Source organism: Portunus trituberculatus, chromosome 15 (genome assembly GCF_017591435.1).
Source record: "Portunus trituberculatus isolate SZX2019 chromosome 15, ASM1759143v1, whole genome shotgun sequence".
NCBI classification, from domain to species: Eukaryota; Metazoa; Arthropoda; class Malacostraca; order Decapoda; family Portunidae; genus Portunus; species Portunus trituberculatus.
The window spans coordinates 5,078,024-5,100,327 of NC_059269.1; the positions used below are offsets into that span (position 1 = coordinate 5,078,024).

Sequence of the window (22,304 nt, forward strand, 5' to 3'; positions counted from 1 at the left end):
TTTTGCATTTACTTTCATGTTTAGATATACTTTTCTGTAAGGTTTTAGTTTCACTTGATCTCTCCCTTTTCTTTATATTTTCTCTTTCATTTACCTGTTGCAAGATTTGCTCCACTAGTTGTTCTTGTCACTTCCTCTCTACATAATTGTAAAAGTTACTTAGGTTCATCAATTTTTCTCTTAATATGGCTAGGTGATATTCTGAAATGTGCTAAAATGACAGGCTAGTGCTGAGGTTAAATAATCAAGGCAAGTTTTCTAACCACTTCTAAATTCACCAATTCCTCTAAATGTTCTGTCCATCAATGTTTTGCATTGTCTTTCTCAATCCACATCCTACCATTCTGTTTTCATGCAAGTATGTAATATGAAGTGGACACCGCTGAATCCATGAAGGTCATCATATGGTGAATTAGGTATAGGAGAAAAAAATGTTTTTAGGTATTTCTGGTTAATCTTTAATTAAGAAATGTATTATGTAAAGAAAAAAAATCTTACTTTTTCCACTTGATTACATAATAATTTTTCTTACCTGAAAATAGAGAGAAATAAAAAAAATTATAACCTACCTCAAATAAATATGTCAAAACTTCAACAGACTGCAATTACTTGACCATGTGGAAAGAATGAGTGACTATGATTGTATGAAGTAAGATAAACATTTTGAAGCAGAAAGCAGAGTGAAGAAGACAAATGACAAAGGGAAGTCCAAGAGAGGCTACTGGCCTTAGCAAACATACAATACACAGCCACACTAATTGGTAAGTAACTGTCCTAAGACAAAGGTGTGTTCATTTACATACATTGTTTAAAACAATTATGAAATTAAATAATGATACTAACTGCATTTGCTATGAAGAGTATCAAAGCCAATGAAAGTACATTTTGACTGTGGTGGTTGACTCACTGGTGCTTATATTCTCTAAGGGTGTACTATAACATTAATTTGCTTTTTTGAATATAGTAAATTGTCAATCAATAGATCTGACAAAACAGATTACAAATTTAATGGACAAGACAAACAGTTACGTAATACTTCAATTAATGGAAATTCTTAAATATCCAATTGCAACAAAAAAACTAACAAATTTTCATAGTGTGAATGTTGATAGCAATGAATATTTTCCCTCAAGATGAGATGCATTTCAGACAAACCATATAAAATGATGCAAACAATAACTGAGATATTGTTTCTCTATCTACTTATATAATATAGGCCAATAATCTCACACATGATGGCACACACAAGGCACCACATATTCATACACAGTCTTAGCCCTGTTGGCTACATTTATTTAAGCAGTGGATCTAGTGTGGCATACTTTATTTTGCTATAGTCTGTGGCCTCCTTGTTTGGAAAACTTCAATAACTAATACAATATAATCTCTACACTTCAGTCAATTGAAAGATACAAAAAAAATAATAAATAGTAGAAAAAGTTTATGGATTTGAATTCTTGTAGCTATATAAAAAAAATATTCCACTCTTTCATTACTGAAGAAAATTTTTAATTCACTCTATTTATTGTACAGAAAACAAGAATGTAATAAATCATAACAATGAAAGCAATAAACACTTACCAACTCTGAGTAATGAAAGTCCGTTTGGTAGTATGTGTGCCTCAGGGATGATTATTAGGTCTGGTTTAGTTACTCTTGATAGATTCACATAGAACCCTCCTGCCTCTATAATACGTCGACCATGTCCTGTTTTGTAGAAATAATGGAAATAATGAAAAAGAGAGAATGAAAAACTATGCAAGCTCCCTATTAAATGTACTCAACAAAACTGAGTGTTAAAAGGATATGACAATATACAATCTATCATATTATCTGCAAATTTTCATCCACTAACTTGTTTATCACATTTGCAGAAATAGGTATATATTTCATAACACAAGTAATAATTCTATGTTATCAGGGAATTCACTCCAATGTGGTAAAACTTACTTTCATCAAAGAAGCAACCAGCCTTCAATGCCATATCAAGAATGGAGGTTCCAGGTTCTAAAATCAGTTTGGCTGATGATGCAAGTCTGAAGACAGACTCTAGCTCATCTTTGGTCATTTCAGCTAGAGCTTCTGGCTGTCCACCATACAACACTTCAGTTGTGCGTTTGGCAGATTCTAAGCCACTTTCTGTAATTATTGAAACATGAAATAGAATTCCAATCCACTGTAAAGTCACAATATATCTATAAACATATAATATATAATAAAATCAATAAGCTTGGATTTATTCATAGTTCAATCTCTTAATCAATATGTAACTAGTGTCCAAGCTTTGTAACATACTGTTCCGTTTGTTCTTTCACTTCTCATTCTTCTTCATATTTTTTTCTTTTGCTAAATTCAATTTTACAATTCAATATTCAGTGTCTATTTCAAAATCATTTTGAGACCATTATTTTTGCTAAGTAAGAAATTACACATTAAAGAGAGTTTTTGTGTCCTCATAATGATTTTAGTGAAACTTTTTTTTCATAGACAGCCTTATGGTCCCCTCTGTACACAATGGGGAGTTTTCAGAACTAGTGGTTGTCACCAGGTTGCAGCACAGTATGTGTCCTGTTCGCTCTCACAGGAGTAATATAGAACATACCTGCAGTGTCATTCTATAAACACAGAGATGCAATAATTCGTTATAATATATTTTTATACGTAATTCCTTCTAAGTAGTAACACAGGCAAAAGCAAACCCTATTCACAAACAAATGTCTATAAGTTGATTTTTTCGCAAACTGGCATTGAGGTTTGTTTGGTCATCTCCACATTTCCCAAACAGTACACCCTTGATTGGAAATGTATTAATTCAGTCGACAGTAAACATGAAAACAACATGTCAGTGTCACTTAAAAGTCCAAACCATGCAGCTCAACTTACTAGTATATGGAAGCAACAATTCTAATTAAGAATAGGCAACTCGAGTATCCTGGCAAGAGTGTTGCTGTCTAACCAAACCTGGGCTGACCACCTGTTTAACTTAACAAATATATTGTTGAACAAATAGTTCCTGTTGTAATGTCCATACCACTACACCATGAGGAGGAGGAAAGCTTCACATATTCCTCTCTCCTCACTTTACAGCTGTCCAATGATATTGTTGCAGCAGCGCAGGGGTCGGGGGGGATGGTAGTTACTTGTGGAGTGAGGTGGTATTGTTGAGAGACAGGGAGTGGGGGGACCGGAAGTGATTGCCATGCAGGTGGATAAAGAAGCAGTGATTGGCTCAGAAGCGAGCCAATGGCAGTATTGCAAGGGGGACGGCTGTATTTAAGCCGGCCGTCTCTGTCCCCGCCAGCTGTCTCGTCCCACTCTCTCGCCCCGCTCTGCTCTCGACCTGGTTGCTTGCTGGTGCATGGTCGGTCCCCGCTCTTGGCGTCTACCAGGTCTTCCTGTGTGAGGACAGTCTGTCCTCCGTTCTCTCCAGCTGTCTCTGCCCCTGCTCTGTTCCCCACTCTCATCCTCCATCTCCGCAATCGCCCTGTGTAATACCCTGTATTGCCTGTTTGTACTGTGTTGTTACCCAAGTAAATGTAAGAAGCTGTACCAAGTGTTGCCTGCCAGTCCTGTCTGTCTGAGTGAGTCTGTCTGAGTCTTGTGAGTTGTGTGCCTCGCTTCCCTCGCTAGTCACGGACCCTAGTCAATGTTATCTCTGTGCCGACACCGTCCTGAATGCTGTCCTGGTCTCTGCTGCTGAGAGTGAGTTACGGTTGCAGCACTGGAAGCTGAAGTACGGACCTTGGGTGCCCTGCCTTGCCCCATGGTTGCTGTGTGTGTGGGTGGCGGTTCGTAACAATATGCTTAGTCTTTGCTCGATTGTTTTGCTGCGTCTTGATTTTCATGAAAGCAATGCTAAGATTTCCACGAAAATAACTATACCCATACATCATGATATTACTGAGTAAGCTGGGTCATATTATATAGAACAGTTAATGATTTTACCTTTATCATTGTCCAAATCAATAGATTTTTAGACTTGTAGTATGCCACATTTAAAATATTGATAGCAGTATTACAAGATAATTACAAAAAAATATTTAAGTTTTGACTACCTTCTACCAAAATTATTCATACAGGATATCTAAAAGTAGATACAGAATGTCAACAATATCATCATAATCAATGTTCTATGCATCTGTATGTACCTGGGATTTAATACAACAATAATTTAGCTCATGTCAGCAAGGGACACGTAGCAGCGGTGACATCTGGTGGATTAGTTCTGAAAACTCCCCATTGTTTGGTGCCTTCTAATCTCAAAATGTCTCCTTTGGATAAAAATTACTTCCATAAAATAAAATATTTGGTGGATATTGGAGATCTAAGATATCTAAAAGCCCCCACAATTGACAACCTTAAAATTTATGGAGCAATATTTCTAGCAAGTATGAGCAAAATACAGTACTAAATCAGTTGAGTCTGCTCATGATGACTGCTACAGTACTGGGCTACTTCTTTCCATGTCCAGTAATACTGTTAATTGAAGGCACACAAAAATTACAATACTTGTCACAAGGTATATGCACTTTACTGAGCTATATTCCCATCTTGTTTTCAAAATCTGCAGGAGACTGGTTTTCTAAATAAATAAATAATGATTGAATATGAAGTCAACTTGTGAGCATTTTAAGAAAACTCTCTATTGGGCCTTACTACTTCATTGATGTAATTAATTTAAGTTTATTTATTTTTGTAGTATTGCACTACCTTAATCATGCTCTCCTAACATACCTTCATTTCTTAACATACTTTATCATAATAGAAGTACTAATGTGAATACTTACTTCCATGGACAAGTAAAGTAATTTTTTCAGCCAGTTTTGTTTGTGCATGTCTGTTTTCTGGTTTCTTCTGAAAATTCAATTAAAGAAATAATGACCAGCAGTTATTTTCAAGTTGGAATTCTCCTAAAATCTGTCAACTACTTTGGATCAGAAATCAAAACATGGTATTTCAAAGTAAAAAGGACTGAGTTTGTTTTCATAAAATGCAGATCTTCCATCTTCACTTTACTAGGAATACATTTCATAGTAAAAACTCACCTTATGTTTATCCATGATACTTTCTATATCACTAAGTGGCAAGAAAGTTAATAGCTTCAGATATTTTTCAACCTGAAAAAAAATAAAATAAAAATCATTTTTACTTCATTTTTGGCAACATATTTTTTTATTTGAAGAAAAATATAAATTCAACAATATATGATCCACACAAAAAATATTTTCACATGCACACACGCAAGGGAAAGAAGGATAGACCTACATATTTTAATAAAAGTATTTTTTTAACTCATCTATCTTTCTTTCTTACACAATGGTCACTTCTGAAATTTTCACAAAAGAAAAGGCTGACCCAAGAGAAACTATATACATCAAGTGATTTTGTGTTGTGTGGTATCTCTCTCAGGAAGTTGAAATGTTAGGCAAGTAAAGCATTTACTGGTCAACCTGGGATTTATCTGGAACTTACCTATTAAGAAGCAATACTGTATTTCTTACATCTCTGAGTCTAAATGAAATGGTTTATAGACATGTACTATGAAATATCTTAAAATAAGAGATAATTATGCTTACTGATGTCAATAGTATATGAACTTTTACTACACTGTTGAAATTATCAATGTAAAATGAGAAAATTTCAAGGTAGAAATTCATAAAATATATACTCATGAATTCTGAATGTATTTATATGCACAGGGAAGTTACACTAACAAATTTTAGATTCCATAATGGTAGTGTGTGGCTCAGCTGAGACATCTAATGGCTTAGCTTACTAAATTTTCCAGTGAATGAAAGATGGATCAACAGATTGTTAGCCAAAACTAGTATATAGCCAACATTCTTGCATTGTTTCTTTAGTATCTATTTATCTATTTACTTTTTATGCTTACCTCTGTGTCCTTAAGTCTCATGAAGAACTGATAGAAGTCAAATGTAGAAGTCTTACTACTATCCAACCATACAGGGTTACCAGCAGATTTGCCAAATTTGTCGCCACTTTCATTGGTTATGATTGGTATTGTGAGACCTGTTGAATGAAACAATTACATATCAAAATATTAGTATTAACATATGACTTGGTGCACAGCAAGTATTTTCATTAAGAAAAATTGCTAATTCAAGCCTGACATCACTATGTTATGTATGATATTGTTGTTATAAGGTTTCTAATAATGATATACTTCTTTCTATTAGAGATGTACCGATACCAAAATTTTGGCCGATTCCGATACCAATACCAATACTACTAATTGGGCCGATACCGATACTACTACTTTTAGTGATTACTGCACTGGACACCAGGATGAGTTGGTGGACAGCGAACGTTATCAGATGGGAGGCTTTGTTTTGGGGGATGCTGTAAGTCCTTCTGAGAACATTTGTGAAATAGGAGCAATTTTAGAAGCTTTTTGAAGCCATTTGCAAAGGTAAATTACTCAGTAATTGGAATGAATATCTTCTCAGTCTTCTGATTCTTGTCAGTTATTTTAAATTCTTACTTCTTAATCCTTTAGCGACCATTTGGTCTTGTGCATTTTCATTATTAATTTTATTGACGATATTGTGGCGATCAAAAATATTTTTCAAATTATTAAAATTGTAAAACAGACACAAAATATTAGCAAAAGAAACTCATTTTGTTGTGTATGTTTCTCTTTAATTAAATCTAACATCCTTTGATATTAATTCATTAGACATTAGTAGACCAATTCAGAAAAATGAGCTTTCACCTAATCTTTTCAATTAAATAGAAAAAAGTTTAGTTTATTCTAAATTTCTAGTGTATTGCTATGATCTTAAATAATTAATATGCAACAAATTATACACAATGCACATGATTACAAAACAGAATCGTTACTTTCTTAGTTATGGAATTTTTACATCCTTAAGTTAACACAAGTAACTAAAAAATTAAACTTGCATTAAAATCAATATACATATATAATTCGAGCTTCCACCTATTCCAGTATATCTTGGAAAAGGCTAGCACTATCACTGTTAATTATAAATCAAATAAGAATATGCTGTTATTTACAATGCAAAATGCTAAAATATATATATATATATATATATATATATATATATATATATATATATATATATATATATATATATATATATATATATATATATATATATATATATATATATATATATATATATATATATATATATATATATATATATATATATATATATATATATATATATATATATATATATATATATATATATATATATATATATATATATATATATATATATATATATATATATATATATATATATATATATATATATATATATATATATATATATATATATATATATATATATATATATATATATATATATATATATATATATATATATATATATATATATATATATATACACCAAATCATTTTGTTGGATTCTCAATATCTGAAGTTTGACATTCTTAGATTATAGCTAAAAAAAACATAAGCTTTTCAACTGTGTAAACTTTTTTTGTGTGGGTGGAGGAGCAGCGTCTGACTGAGAGACAGTGAGAATGCGTGGTGACTCATGACCGACCGTGTGACAAGATGCCGGAGTTTAGCCTACACGCGTTGCATACACGTCCAATTTAGAGGTTGTGTCTTATTACCACAGAAAACAGTATTCTATGACATACGGTAATCACCACGGAAAGTTAATACACCGTATTATATCAATTTGGTATCATCAATATCTTATATCGAATATAGTAGTAAATTCCTTTTAGGTATCGGGAGTATCGGCATAAAATAAGCCGATACCGATACCCAAAAAATGGGCTGATACCGCCGATTCCGATACCGATACCGATGCATCGGTACATCTCTACTTTCTATGGTGTGCCCTCACTATATATGTCCATAGAAATTATCTATTTTTGTACCAATACACTAAACAATGATACACATAAATTTACTTTGCTAAGAGAATAATACCACATCCACAGATTACAAATGGTGTCTAAAAAAACTGAGTTATTGGTATCATGCAATTCATCAAAGTTTGTTTTGTTTTGTCATGAAGTGAATATATCACTGGCTCTTGCTACTGTCAAAAGTGATAGAATTATAGAAAAAAAAAGTTATAAGGCAGAGGCCACCCAATCATGGTTCAGCCAATGAGAGCCATGCATTTATATCTTCTAGACCACATTTACTGAGTGAGAAAGCTTTCTGTCAGTCAATAAGGATGCAGCTTGCAGGAAGCAAGTATTGCTAACTCTTGCAAGTTTAATGGAGGCAACCTTTGTGCAACATCTAAAAATTACTATAGCAACTGGAAGCCATGAGATTTTGCATCACGGACATCCATCCCATATCTAGTACTGTTGAATCTCGATAACTCGGACCCCGATAACTCGGATTTCGCGATAAGTCGGACTCTGACAAACTAAAGTCTGAGTTGAAAAAATGATACCAAACAAAAGTCAATCAGAGTTTATACCGATTTTGTGAAAATTTTTGAAGTGTAAAGAATCAATTTTCGAGATATTCGTTCCTAAAGATTTTTCATAACTTTGTCCTTGTTTTGCTATTTTTATTCATCTGATTGACATGAAATTTTCACACATGACTGTGTATACAATAGTGACTTCCTGAAGCATAATAAGATCTCCGCTTCTGTAATATTATTCACTTGTACGTGAGGGTTAGGAAGGCACCATCAGCAGCATCAAGGCAATCTGCTGTTTTACTCCTGAACTAGACACTCTTTGAGTCATTATTAGTGTGTTGAAGTAAGATAATGATACATTGAAGCATTTACTACTCGTCTGGTCCAGCTTTATACCTCTGTCTCAACATAATCTTTTGTGATAGTGTTATTGTGAGATTTATGTGATGTATAGTTGTGATAATAAAGGTAGTGAGGAAAAATTTTGAAAAGATAATAGCAGTCTTATGATATAAAGAAATGGTTTAGAAGTGTGGCAGTGAGGTGTCGGGTGAGGCAAGGGTCTTAGAGGGGAAGATACCACTCGTGATGGAGGGGAGAGGGGAAGCGAGGATTCAAGGTCTAGCTGTCTCCCAATATGTTTGTTTTGTTTCTTTCTTTGTCTTCTCTTCTTGAAGTTTCTAATTCTAATCTACATCAATTTATGCCTGTAAGGACGTTATTTCTGATGCCTGGCCATGTACTGTGTAGGGCGAGTCAGGATATGATGCAACTGCACAAGACATTTAAAAATGGCTTCCTGGTGGGAAAGGTATTTAACTAGCAAAAAATACACTAGACCATCTGGTAATTTAGGGTCTGAAGGTTTCGAAGACAAATGTGATCCATTTTTTTTTTTTTTTTTTTTTAAGTATGTGTGGAGAGGGGGCAGGGAATTCGTATAAGTTGGACATTTGCATTTGTCAGATCTACCTTTCTCCCTATCAGTCCGAGTTAGCAAGGGTCAACAGTATAGCATAGCAGGCAGTATGAACCCATTCTTAAAGGATACATCTTTTGTAGAGAAGGGGAATGTGAAATAAATAAACAAATAAAAAATAATAGTTCTATGGTGACATATAAAAAGCTTTAGATTTCTTTTCTTTTTTTTTTTTTTTTTGTTTAGAGTAGAGACCTAAGTACCCTAAGCAAACAATATTGCCTATGAAACCTCCCAATTTGAATATGACAATGCAAATTTCACCAGTAGTGCAAAATTTCATCTGCTATAATAGCGGGTAACGCGCTACCCTCTATCACCACAGTTTCTGCGCATGGAGTACTGTAAGTGAAGGAAGGTTAGGGCAGCTTAATGCGCCTACTAGCCGGATTTACACACTAGCTGGAGGAGATTGCGCCAGTGCGGAGTCAGTGTGCTATGAGATGTCAGGTCATCGCCCTAGGTGCCCAGTTCTTTATTTTTATCCACAAGCTATCAAAATCATTGTCATTAAGTAGTTAGTAATTCTTCTTGCCTGTCAATGAGTAAAATTAAATAAAAAAAACTGAGAAGCTGTTAATTAGTGTTGAAAATCATAAAAAAATAAATCTCCAACAGAATTCAAGAAAAAATGTTGCAAATACTCCATGTAAAGTTTCATTAAACAGTAGCGAGACAGCCTAAGTTGCATATATCACAAATAAACTCAACATCCATTGCCTCAATGTCTTCCTGAGACTTCCAACTCAAATACATCCTACCCACACATTTCACATGCCACCAGTTGTCATACAATGCACACTTTATTCTCATTTTTGTTTTTGTATCACATTGACATTTTGCACAAAGTTCTTTCATATCTTAATGAAATCATCCAAACCATCGTTCAAGATTGGCTCATCCACACTGTCTGAAGAGTCTATTTCCTTGCCTTTCTGCCTTTATGGAGTAGACAGAAGTGTCCTGAACTGTTTTTCTTTCCTTTTGCTCTTCCTCTCCTCCTCTCATTCTTTCTTTTCTTTTCCTTCTGCTTTTTCTTTTCCTACATTCTCCTCTTTGCTTTAATTTCTTCTTCCTTTATCTTTTTCTCTCCTCTTGTTCTAAGAATATTCTGACTATTTCATTAAATGGCAGGTGATACAAATAAGTGTCATATACCAAGTCAAATGTAGGTATTTCATGTACTATATTTATGACAATGTGGCATATCAGGTCAGGCAACATTGCCACTCAACCCAAGGCAGGATTTTCACAGGGGGAAGAGGGAGTCAGGTCACCACGCAAACACACACATACAAATTGACTCATTTTTCATCTGGTGGCCACAACAGAAGTACACACTGATACTTCCCTGTCTTACTGCGTGTTGTACAACCACACCAAGGAAAAAAAGTCTCTCCATCCAATGATGTTCAATAATAAGTCGAGCTTGGGGCAATAACTGAAATAAAATGCTGTCTCATCTCATGTTTCTTCTCACCATTTAATATGTTAGACTGGGTATCTCGAGAGGACATAACAGTAAATATTATGTAAATTACCAGTCTCATCTTCACTTTTATAACCAGCACCTTTACTGTATTAAATTTACTTACGACATAAACACCTGCAGAGATCTTCATGTCTCTTGTGTCCCCTACATTTTTTTTTTTAGCAAAGTCATGCATTAAATTGAATAGAAAACTATTATTCTGTTTTCCTTGAAGAAATGAGAGACATGGCAACACTGAACAGATTATTGGTCTCACCCTGTGGGCCAGTACAATTTAGTTTTACTATAGCCTAATAATACCCTGGTTGGCATGCTACACAATAAGGGCATTTTATGGTGGGTGTGTGCACTACCCAAGCAATTCCTTATTTGTTGAGACAAGACATGTTTATACTCAAACATTTGACAGCCAGGCATAACAATAAATAATGATAAATTCATTGACAAGTTATGTTAGTTTTCTATGAAAATAGGTGCCAGTGACTAACACTGACATTTATATGCGCTATCAAAACAATTAGCGGAAGTCAATGTACCTCTGTTTCAGTGGCACACACAGAGAATGGAAAAGTACTGGCACAAAAATTTGAACTTTGCCTAGTCATTTCCACTCTCTGTTTATGTGTTATGACACTTAATACAGGACTGGTGTACAGACCCTCCAGTACGTACTCTACTTTGTTATGATTCTAAACACCTTCACCAAACTTGATAGGGAGGCAGTGGCATAATAGATAAGGTGGTGAGCATGGGATTGGGCAGAGGTCTATGCATAGCTTCAAATCCCACCACATACAGCTTTGAAACTTTGCCATTCATTGTCAAGTGGTTTAAAGTTACCTACATGTAACCATGATACCCAGGTTATAGGTGATTACACTAAAGATGCACTTGGGTGGTGATATGCACCCAAAAAGGGGTACCACTTTAAATGAAACTGCCTGCATCACTTATGGGTGAAAGCTGAACAGCACTTCCCATACTCTTCAAGTATGCCTACAGGCACTATAGGCAAAAAAAAAATAATAATAATAAATAAATAAATAAAAAATCAAAAAAATTTAAACAAATAAATAAATAAATAAATAAAAAATAAATAAATAAAACTTACCAGTTGCTGTCACTTTCCGCAATTTGCTAATAAGCCAATAACCAGTATGGATATTACCCATTTGATCACTTCCTCCAATCTGAAACAAAAAATGTACATGTTACATGTATTACTTTCCACCAATTCAGGAAATTCCCTCCAACACCACATCAATATCAGTAAACTTGCTGCAAAATAATGTATCCATCACCCTGTTGAATATTGACTACTCTAATGTTTCCTCCATATCTCTATGGGGCACAGTCATCAGACTTGTCAACACCTCCATTCAAGGAATTGCCATGGAGATAATGAACATGTAAATTTGCCACTGCTTCAGTCAAGCCATCATAAGCAACTGGGTAAATTTATCACTGATGCTGAGATGAAAGCCAATTATGTAGAAGCTTTCAATAAAATAGGGTTTCAGGATGACCTTTCCTTCACCTTGAAATATACTCCTTGTCAAATAAGAGCACTAAAGGGAGGAAACCTTGTACTACTGTAGCGGTCTGAACCACTACACAGGATCGAAACAATAGTGAGTGGTCTGAGACACTGAGGCTAGCAGTGGTTTGGTGAATCAGCATCCCACAGGGTCAACCTCAGGGTCAGGGGTGCAGACACAAAGACTTGCTGGTGTTATTACATATATTTTCCCAAAATGCACTTCACCATGACATAGCTGCAGTTCACGGCACCTACTGTCACATACTAAATTCCCTAACTCAATAGTATATCCAAAGTGCCACACATCCTATCCTTTCAAATGCAGTCAGGGTCTCACTGGAATGGGTCAAATTGACCTGTCTTCCCAGACACCCTAAATTAATCCTAACTTAAGATCTTTGCTAAATTTAAGGTAGTTCACTGGCACTGGAACCTCTCTAGTGAGAGGGAAGATGCCAGCTCAGTAACTGACCAGAATGTAAATGTGGCTGGTATGGGAAGCAGACTACTAATGGTAGACCAGTGTTCAAGTTCCTGCCATCTTGAGAAGGAACTGAACTGCCACCTAGCGGCGATACACACGTCATACAATCGTATCAGAATGTGAATCCAAGTGGAGTTCAAAAATTTCTTCATAGAGCACTACCTACTGTTTAGGTTGTTACACTACAAATGGTTATGAGATTCATAAAACAATGCAACACATCAAGGGAAAATAATAATGAAAATTGAATTGATAGTAATGATATACTATTACTAACCAAACTGTATAAGCATCATTTGAGCAGCATGCATAGAAGACTTAGAATTTGGGCCTGAAAGAAAAAAAACTGGTTTACACCACTTGCAACATAACCTATTATTTGGTCTTAATAACTGATTGAATCAGAAATTAGGTAAAGGTTCTCTTATCAAGGCTACTTTCAAACAAGAGCATAAACAAACAAATTGTTGAGATGGACTCCAATTTAGTTTAAAGGTTTGTCTTTTTTCTGTGTATCTGTCTCACAGACTAACCCCTTTCAAGGGTGAATATATAATATATAGATAAATGAAAATCATACCTGTATTGTGCAGTTATACTTGTCATACAAATACAGCCAATCATGTGCTTGCAGAACCTGCAAAGACAAATATATAAAGTCTTCCATATACATAAATACTCAAAATTCAGGTTTATGCTTATGTTCAGTTATAACAATTACTTTCATCATTCTGTGATATATATATATATATATATATATATATATATATATATATATATATATATATATATATATATATATATATATATATATATATATATATATATATATATATATATATATATATATATATATATATATATATATATGTATATATATAATATGAACAAACCTATCAGCATTCAACTTAAGCCATATTACTGAAACACATTTCACTATATGTGTGTATGCCTACTTGTCTAGCAGCATTATAAGATTGTAGCTAAGCTAATACTGTCCTCTTCACCTATAAACCTGATAACTCAGATCTTTTCAACAAAATTTTCAAACAAATCTATAAAGTAAAAGATTGCACTTTATGAACCTATAATAATGATCTCTTGTATAGAGAGCTTAAGATTAAATATGGAAAAATAGGATGCATTCCTGGACCTATTATTTTTGTGTTAAAACAATACTGTACAGTACACAGTGATAAAAATACTAAAATAAAAATCAAATTACAAAACTGGACAAATACTTTACTACTGCATTGTCAGCATGGGCTACATTTATAATGTTTTCACCACTATCAAGTTCCTTTTATCACAGCTACCTAAGATCCTAGAGATAAGTTTAATACTTCCTATCAAAGCCAATATCCCTATTAGCCTTATGATTAATAATCAGTAAGTTGGAAAAAAAAAGAATAAAAAAAAAAAAAAAAAAAAAAAAATAAAAACTCAAGAGCACAACTGAATGGGTATTAGTAGGTCACCAGTTCAACATAAACACAGGTGCCTCTCCCCTTCTGTGAGCTGCTACCCAACCTAGATAGCAGCTAAAGATGCCATGGCAAATTTGAATCTATAATAGTGACAAACAATTGAGACTAGTAGGCATTCTTGATCAAATCTCAAACTTTTAACTTTTGCATACCTGATAAGAGAATTCAGTGAAGCTCAGCCCCTCAGATGACTGCAGGCGGGATGCAACACTGGTGCGAGCCAGCATGTCACCAACTCTTATGTGGCGTCCAGTCTCACGCAAGAACTCTACCACGCTTAGCTTTTTGTACCAATCAATATTATTTTCAGTTCTGTTGAAAAAAGGTATTTACAGTAAAAAAATATTAGTCATCCAAAAAATTCATAGTCTTTTTACCCTTTATTATAATACACATCAATATAATCTCTTATTCTATAGAGTAGAGTTGAAAGGAAGATAAGGATTCATTAGTTAAATCACAATATATCCCCATATATAGCTCAATTTTAAGTATAGCTGATCCATGGTTGTCCTTGGTTAGTGCCTCTGTTACAAAAGAAAACTAAAAAAAAGTAAGGCAGCCACCTCTAACGTACTTAACAAAAAAAATTCTGCTAACCTTGGAGTGCTGAGAGAGAGAGAGAGAGAGAGAGAGAGAGAGAGAGAGAGAGAGAGAGAGAGAGAGAGAGAGAGAGAGAGAGAGAGAGAGAGAGAGAGACACTAGCTGCTCCTCCTTCCTTGTTCAGTCAGATGATTAAAGTAAAGTTTTTGTCTTCACACATATGCACCTATACACATCCACGCATGGTTTTATAATATAAATATGGAGGGAGTTTTCTCCCATCCTGACAACAGTCAGTTGCTCACCTCTCTTACACTTATAATACACACCTCATGGGAGGTAGTGGTGATTTATCTTCATTCTCCCAAAAATACTCTTTGTGATTACTGAATACTCTATTTAGATTTTGAAAATCTTCTGTGAATTAGCTTGAATTTCTGTTACACTGAGTTGAGGTCTCTCAGATTTCCGACCACTTGGATCTCCAATCTGAGCTGTGGCTCCACCTACCTGAAATGTACAAATGATACAATCTGGAGAGAAAAAAAAAAAAAAAATCAGTCTGTGTAGGTAGTCTGAAGCAGATTTAAATGGAAATATTTTAAGATCTTCAGATGCAGAAAATACTGTTCAAGCTCAGAACAACAGTTAAATGCATTTCCATGCTCTATCAAGTTTTGCATATAGATATAGAAGTATGATTGAATATATATAAATAATCACTGATGTACAAGAAAAAATAGGTCATCTCAATAATCTCTATTTGATTAGAGTAGACAAACCCTAAATCTCCTATTAGTATGCTGAACATAGTGCTTTTGTTAATTTCATACATTTTACATTTATTTCTTGATACCTTTTAGCACAATGAAGAAACACAAATTAACCAGGTAAGTACTAATATTCTTTCCATTTTCATATGCAACTTCCTGCATGCCATTAAAAAGCTATAACTTGTAATGTTCAATCTTAGGATATGAACAATTAGGTAGGATTCATATACAATAAAAACTAACATTTGATGGTACGTATTACTACTACAATAATCACTTAAACTTGATTTTCTCACCATAGCCGAACTTCTTTCACCAAACTAAATTTTGAATAATTTGAGACTATCATGTTAAAAGAAAGTGCAATATTATAATTATAGAGTATTTTTTCCATTGTCCATTTCCCAATTTCATTATTTATAATGAATTCTTTCCTAGTCATTTAACATATCATAAAGACTTATCATGAAGCAAATCAAATAAGGGTTATCCATCATAACCCTGACTAATATGAGATCCCAAAGTATATGTCTCCCTTGGAAAACAGAAAAGTCTGAGATGACAAAGAAAAATATGGGATGCCAAATATAATTTTTCTTTCTGAAAATAGCACCACACTTACCAAAGCAATTACATTATGTCCAGCTCGTTGACAGTGTAGGAGAGCCATTATAACTAGAAGATTACCAACATGTAGCGAATCTGCAGTGGGATCAAAGCCACTATAAATAGTCTGGGGCTTTCTTGTAAGTTCTTGTATCAACTTGTTGACACTGGAAGGAGAAATAACCCAGTGAGAAAAAATGAAATAAAATTAATCTATTTAAGTATCTCCATACTATAGTATGTATTGCAAATGAATGAAATTTGTTGATCTCATGATCCACTGTACTTTAAAGCCAAGGCACAGTACAGCAACAATAAGTAAAATAAATGAAATCAATTAAAGTTTTGCTCTTATAACATAATTATAAAAAGTATTACATGCATTAGTAAATTTTTTCAAATCAAGTATACTTATGTATCTCTCTATCTATATTTCATGACTTTTCAAAGGAAATCCTTCCAAGAAGATAGCTGTAATAGGCTTCTACAAGGCAGCAACTGATCATCTCGTAGAAAGATAACAGGAATATATGTGTGTATGTGTGTATGTGTGTGTGTGTGTATGTATGTATGTATGTATGTATGTATGTGTATATATATATACACACACACACACACACACACACACACACACACATATATATATATATATATATATATATATATATATATATATATATATATATATATATATATATATATACAGGCAACCCCCGCTTAACAAAGGGGTTATGTTCCTATAAAAACACTTCGTTAAGCGAAACTTCATTAAGCGAACCGATTATAACAAGTTTAACCCCTGATTTGAACTTCCATTGAGAGTAAGCAAAGCGAGAGTGCATCATAGTACAGTAAAAGGTTTAATGAAAGTAAAAATTATGAAGTTAAACATTTAGGTAGTTTAATTTAAGTCATTATAATGTACACTAATGTATGTATGTACGTAACTTTATAATGTTGATGATCTTAACTTTATGAAGGGAGGGAGAGTGAAACAGGAAATACACTAACCGGCAACCTGTGGAATGTAAACAAAGTGCGCATCATGGTACCGCATACAAAACTTATGTACCACATTTCCACAAGGCTTTCCATTTTATCCATTGTAGAGTCACGAGTTCAGGTGGTTCTTTTAGCTTTCAAGGAAGATACGGTCTCACCAGCCTTCTTAATAGAGTCTGCTGACTTGAAAATAGTAGACAGTAGATGGAGTCAAGATGGTGGCAAGCAATGTTATTAGTTTTCTGGCCTCTCTCTTGTCTGTGAATAATACCCAGCTTCAATTCGAGAGTAAGACACTTCCTGGTCTTCTAGGAACGTTAGGCCACATTGCAGGGCGTTTTGGTGGTAAGTTGAACTAGGGAAGATGAGCTGCTGGTGATGCTGTTATGTTTTGACTGGGGAGTGAGTGGTGCATGTGATCTTGATCTTGATCTTGATGCTACAGGTGATGCAGAATTTCTTCTGAGTCAGGCTTTTGTATTGGCAGTGCCTGTGTTGTTCATGAGAGGCTTGATCTTGATCTTTATTCTACAGGTGTCTCAGGATTTCCCCTGAGGCAGGCCTTAGTACCAACATCTGGTGTATTCAAAAGCCTGTCAGCTTGCATGATATGGTGAGGCTTTCAAATTTGGAAAAAATTACCTGGATAAAACTTCGTTAAAGCGAGTTTGGTGTTCGTTAAACGAGCAGATGGTAGTAAAACGAAACCTTCGTTGTAGCGAAATTTCGTTGAGTGAACCTTCGTTAAACGGGGGTTGCCTGTATATATATATATATATATATATATATATATATATATATATATATATATATATATATATATATATATATATATATATATATATACAGTAAGCCCCTGCACTTGGCAAATCTCAGCTTGGCAAAATTCACTTTTAGCGGTAGGATGGTCACAGACCACCAAGTGCACGCTTGACGATTTGAATTCAAACTTGGCGGTCCCCTGGTGGCTGCATGGCAAACCCCACAGCTCACCAGTGACATCAGACCTCTCTCTAAACCTATCAGAACGCAGTGTGAGAGTCCCCTTCAACCATTTTGTTTGTGCTACCGTCTGTTCTGCTAGCATGGGAATGAATTCTGGTGATTTACCATCAACATGGCCTCTACCACCACAACAGGTAGTACCGGTGGACGTAAGGACAATGGTGGTGGCAGCAAGGACAAAAGTGGGTGAGGGAAACGGGTGAAGAAACAGGAGTACAGACGAGGAAAGCATCACAAACACTTATTTATTGGTCTGTTTTGAACATGTGTTCTAATATGGGAAGGCAAAAGATTGTTATTTCAGCTCAAAAGATGGTATTTTAGGGGTCAAAAGGGGGACTTTGGCAATGACCAAAGACTAATTGAGGCATTTTTTAGGCAATTTATATGGTATAAAGAACTCGTGTTTGGCGAAATTCACATTTGGCGGTAGTTTGACCAGATTAATTAACTCACCAAGTGCGGAGGCTTACTGTATATATATATATATATATATATATATATATATATATATATATATATATATATATATATATATATATATATATATATATATGCAGAGGTGCCTTGACATATGAGTTTAATTCATTCCATGACAGAGCTCGCATCTCAAAAAGCTCGTATCTCAAGAAATTTTTTCCCATTGAAATGCATTGAAATGCCATTAATCCATTCCAGCCTCCTCAAAAAGAGCACCGCTATCTTTTTTTTAATGTGTTTTAAGGTAAGAAAAGGTATTTATAAATAATAATTATTGTGCAGAAACATAATAAAACATGACAAAAGATAATATAAATATATAAACTCCTCTCATAAAATATATTTATCTCGGAGGAAGTATTCCACAGGACGTTACTGCATTCCCAACCCTCACTTGGGACTGTCGATCAGCTGCAGTATACAAATATAGCCTCTCACAGAAGACTGGACGCTCTAATAATCACAGAAGAGCTCATTGACAATCTTGTAAACATTATTCATTGAATATATAAAGTTTTAAGTAGAAGAGAGAGAGAGAGAGAGAGAGAGAGAGAGAGAGAGAGAGAGAGAGAGAGAGAGAGAGAGAGAGAGAGAGGCGCCGGAGAGGTTTGTTTACATTGTTCTTCCCATCCATGATAAGCGTAGCGTAGGTGGAGGAGGTAGGTGGAGATAGGAGAAATTTGTTTTGCCTTTTCAGTTAGGTACACATGCGTATCTTATCAATCCATGAAAACATATGAAATAATAGCAAAGTTTCTCTAGTGTTCTTACCTTGAACACAGATGTTTTTGGTTAATGGTGGTAAATGGTGAAGGATGAGGAAGGAGGGAAGAAAGGATGCAGGTACCATTCACATGTAAACATTAAACATGAATTAAAACCGCAGTTTCTTTAGACAAAAAGAAAGATCAGTAAAGTGTGAAAATTATTAATGAACAATCACAGTGCATGAGATCCATGGAAAACACATAGATATATACTAGCTCAGCTGATGCTGGACTGATGCACTGAGCTGCCGACTAAAACGGCAACATCCCCAAGCATGACTCATATCTCAAAATAAAAAAATTACCAAACTGTAACTTGTATCTCAGGCAGCTCATATCTCAAGGTAGCACTGTATATATGTTAGTGGCATAGTTAGGTTACAGATAACTGATGCTTACTGGCTGGTGGAAGATAAAGTATCTAAATGTGCAAGAAAAAAAGCAAACAATTTTCACATCAGCTGTCATTTTACATAACAACTACTGGCATCTAGCCTTACCATAAGCAGGATGCAAAGGATTTCTACATTAGGCCTCAGAGATGTCTTGTTAATATAATGTAAATCATAAAACTAGTACTTGCTTTTATGTTTTGCAGTGGAATGAATTATGAAAAAATTACACTAGTTACATATATAACATACTTGTTATCAGGAAAGAAGTCTGCCCACAATCCTCTTTCTTCAAGCTTTAATATATTGCGAGATGTGTAAGTTCTCCATGCCTGGAGGCACAGCTTGGGGCGTGTGTGATATATGGCTGTGGCGAATGAAAGGCTGTTTCTTGCTGCTGCAATCCTGGAGAACATCTGAAAAAATAATGAACAAATAAATAAATAAATAGGTAAATAAAATCAAATGAAACAATAATAAAAAGGATTGATAAAAAAGATAAGACATATCATTGCAAAATTTCAGATGTTTTTAGTGTTTTTGTTATGAAATGCATTACTTTCATGACATCATTTACATAACATTAATGGTAACTAATGAACACTACAGTATTTTCAGCTGCTGTTTGGTTGATCATTAAAGTTCATAGAATCAACAGAAAATCAATTCTAATATACACTTTTCTTCCTTTTCTATAAACTTGACAAGGAGCTGTTGGACTTGTTACCTTTAATGCTTTGGGGCTTCTGCTTCAGCTAGATGTTACATATGATTGCTTGGGATTGCTCCCAAGGCAGGCTTTGGAATAGCAGCTCTTGTAAGGAAAAGAAGAAATAAATAAAACTTAATAAAATAATATAAATCAGTACATTGGTAAATAAATAAATAAAATAAAATGAGGACAGCATTCACCACAACACTAATTCCTATATCTAGCCCACAATATTCTCTCCAGGAACTCCTTCATTGCCTAAATCATCCTTTCATTCATCTCTATACACAGCCCAACCAATCATAAGTTTCATACATTATTTTCCTGTCTTCATCATTCTCTCATTCCTATCATAACTGAAGTCAATCAGAATAACATCCATCATCTTACCTATGTCTCTCATATCTCATGCTTCATCACATATGCCACTGTCTCATCCTATCTCATGTCACATATGGCACATCTTGCTGTAAGAATCAGATCATCCATATTATTTGCAAAGTCATACACAACCATACACTGTGCCCCTACTTGGTAGAGATTTCCAAAATACCAATTTTCATACAATTCCAGGATCTTTTTTTTAATGTCATCTCATTCAGTCCCATACATGAATGCAGATTCCTCCTCATCAACTCCAAGCAATCACTGCACAGAAACAGTGGATTCTCATTGCTGAGTAAACTGCGATGCAGTGTTAACTCCTAGACACACTGTGAGGAACCACCAGTCACACACCACAACATTGCTCTTACCAAAACCAGTCACTCAGGCCTCTGCTATATTCAACCCAAAGCACCAATCCTATGATTACATGAATTAAATTTTACTTAATAATATATGAATCAATTCTCTATATGTAACCCTTTCCCAACGCCGCCTCATGTTTTCCAGTATTATATCAGGACCATAATCAGGTGTTAGTGAAGGTGTCCGGAATTTTGATAGTTCATATAATGGCAACCCTACATATATGGGACTGAAAATACTCAGAATAAAAGGTTCTTTGTAACGAGATGTGAGACTTGCCGTTGTTCCACCGGCAAGAAAACAAAGTAATATCAAATAAGCCAAGAAATAAACTGCCAATACCTAAAAGGACAAGATTATTTCAATAATTTTAGCAATTTCAGATTTACCGTATAAAATCCTGGGCAAATATTTTGCGAGAAGAAACCTAAACGATGTCGTCTCTGGTCGCCTGGAGAAAGAAAAAAGTCACACGAGCCTCATTGCATGTAAAATAAGGGCAGTCACACGCACTCTCCCCGGGTTGTTGTTTTCGGGCTTCGACGATCCCACACTCTCCCCGGGTGTTGACTCGTCGGTTGCCTCGCCGCCCGCCGCCGCCGCCGCCGGATTTGTTTATAAACTTGACATGTGCTGTCGTTTCAGTTACACGGGATAACAATTCAAGAAAAAACAACAACAGAAAATAAAACACTAATCTACAATTTGTACATACTAGATATGCTTGTGACTATCTCTTAGTTGTTACAATACACTTTCAGTCATTACACCTATCTGTTACGTACATTCTTTATATAAGGCCCAATTTCTCTAAAGGCGTATATTCTATATTTCTTGTAAGCTCCGCCCAGCGCCCAGTTGACAAATGAAAAACCTCT

At 34.7% G+C, this 22,304-nt stretch overlaps 1 protein-coding gene across 1 annotated transcript; it reads right to left on the minus strand.

Moving 5' to 3' along the window:
* Positions 1 to 442: 442 nt before the first annotated feature.
* LOC123504179 (tyrosine--tRNA ligase, mitochondrial-like) lies at positions 443 to 22,052 on the minus strand. Its single transcript, XM_045254525.1, is given in 15 exon segments — positions 443 to 532; positions 1,582 to 1,707; positions 1,951 to 2,139; positions 4,788 to 4,854; positions 5,046 to 5,117; positions 5,894 to 6,030; positions 11,997 to 12,075; positions 13,490 to 13,546; positions 14,549 to 14,708; positions 15,269 to 15,350; positions 15,353 to 15,449; positions 16,335 to 16,485; positions 20,217 to 20,380; positions 20,692 to 20,778; positions 21,816 to 22,052. Coding segments are annotated over 13 exon segments (1,419 nt in total). The 5' UTR covers positions 20,692 to 20,778; positions 21,816 to 22,052; the 3' UTR covers positions 443 to 494.
* Positions 22,053 to 22,304: the final 252 nt, after the last annotated feature.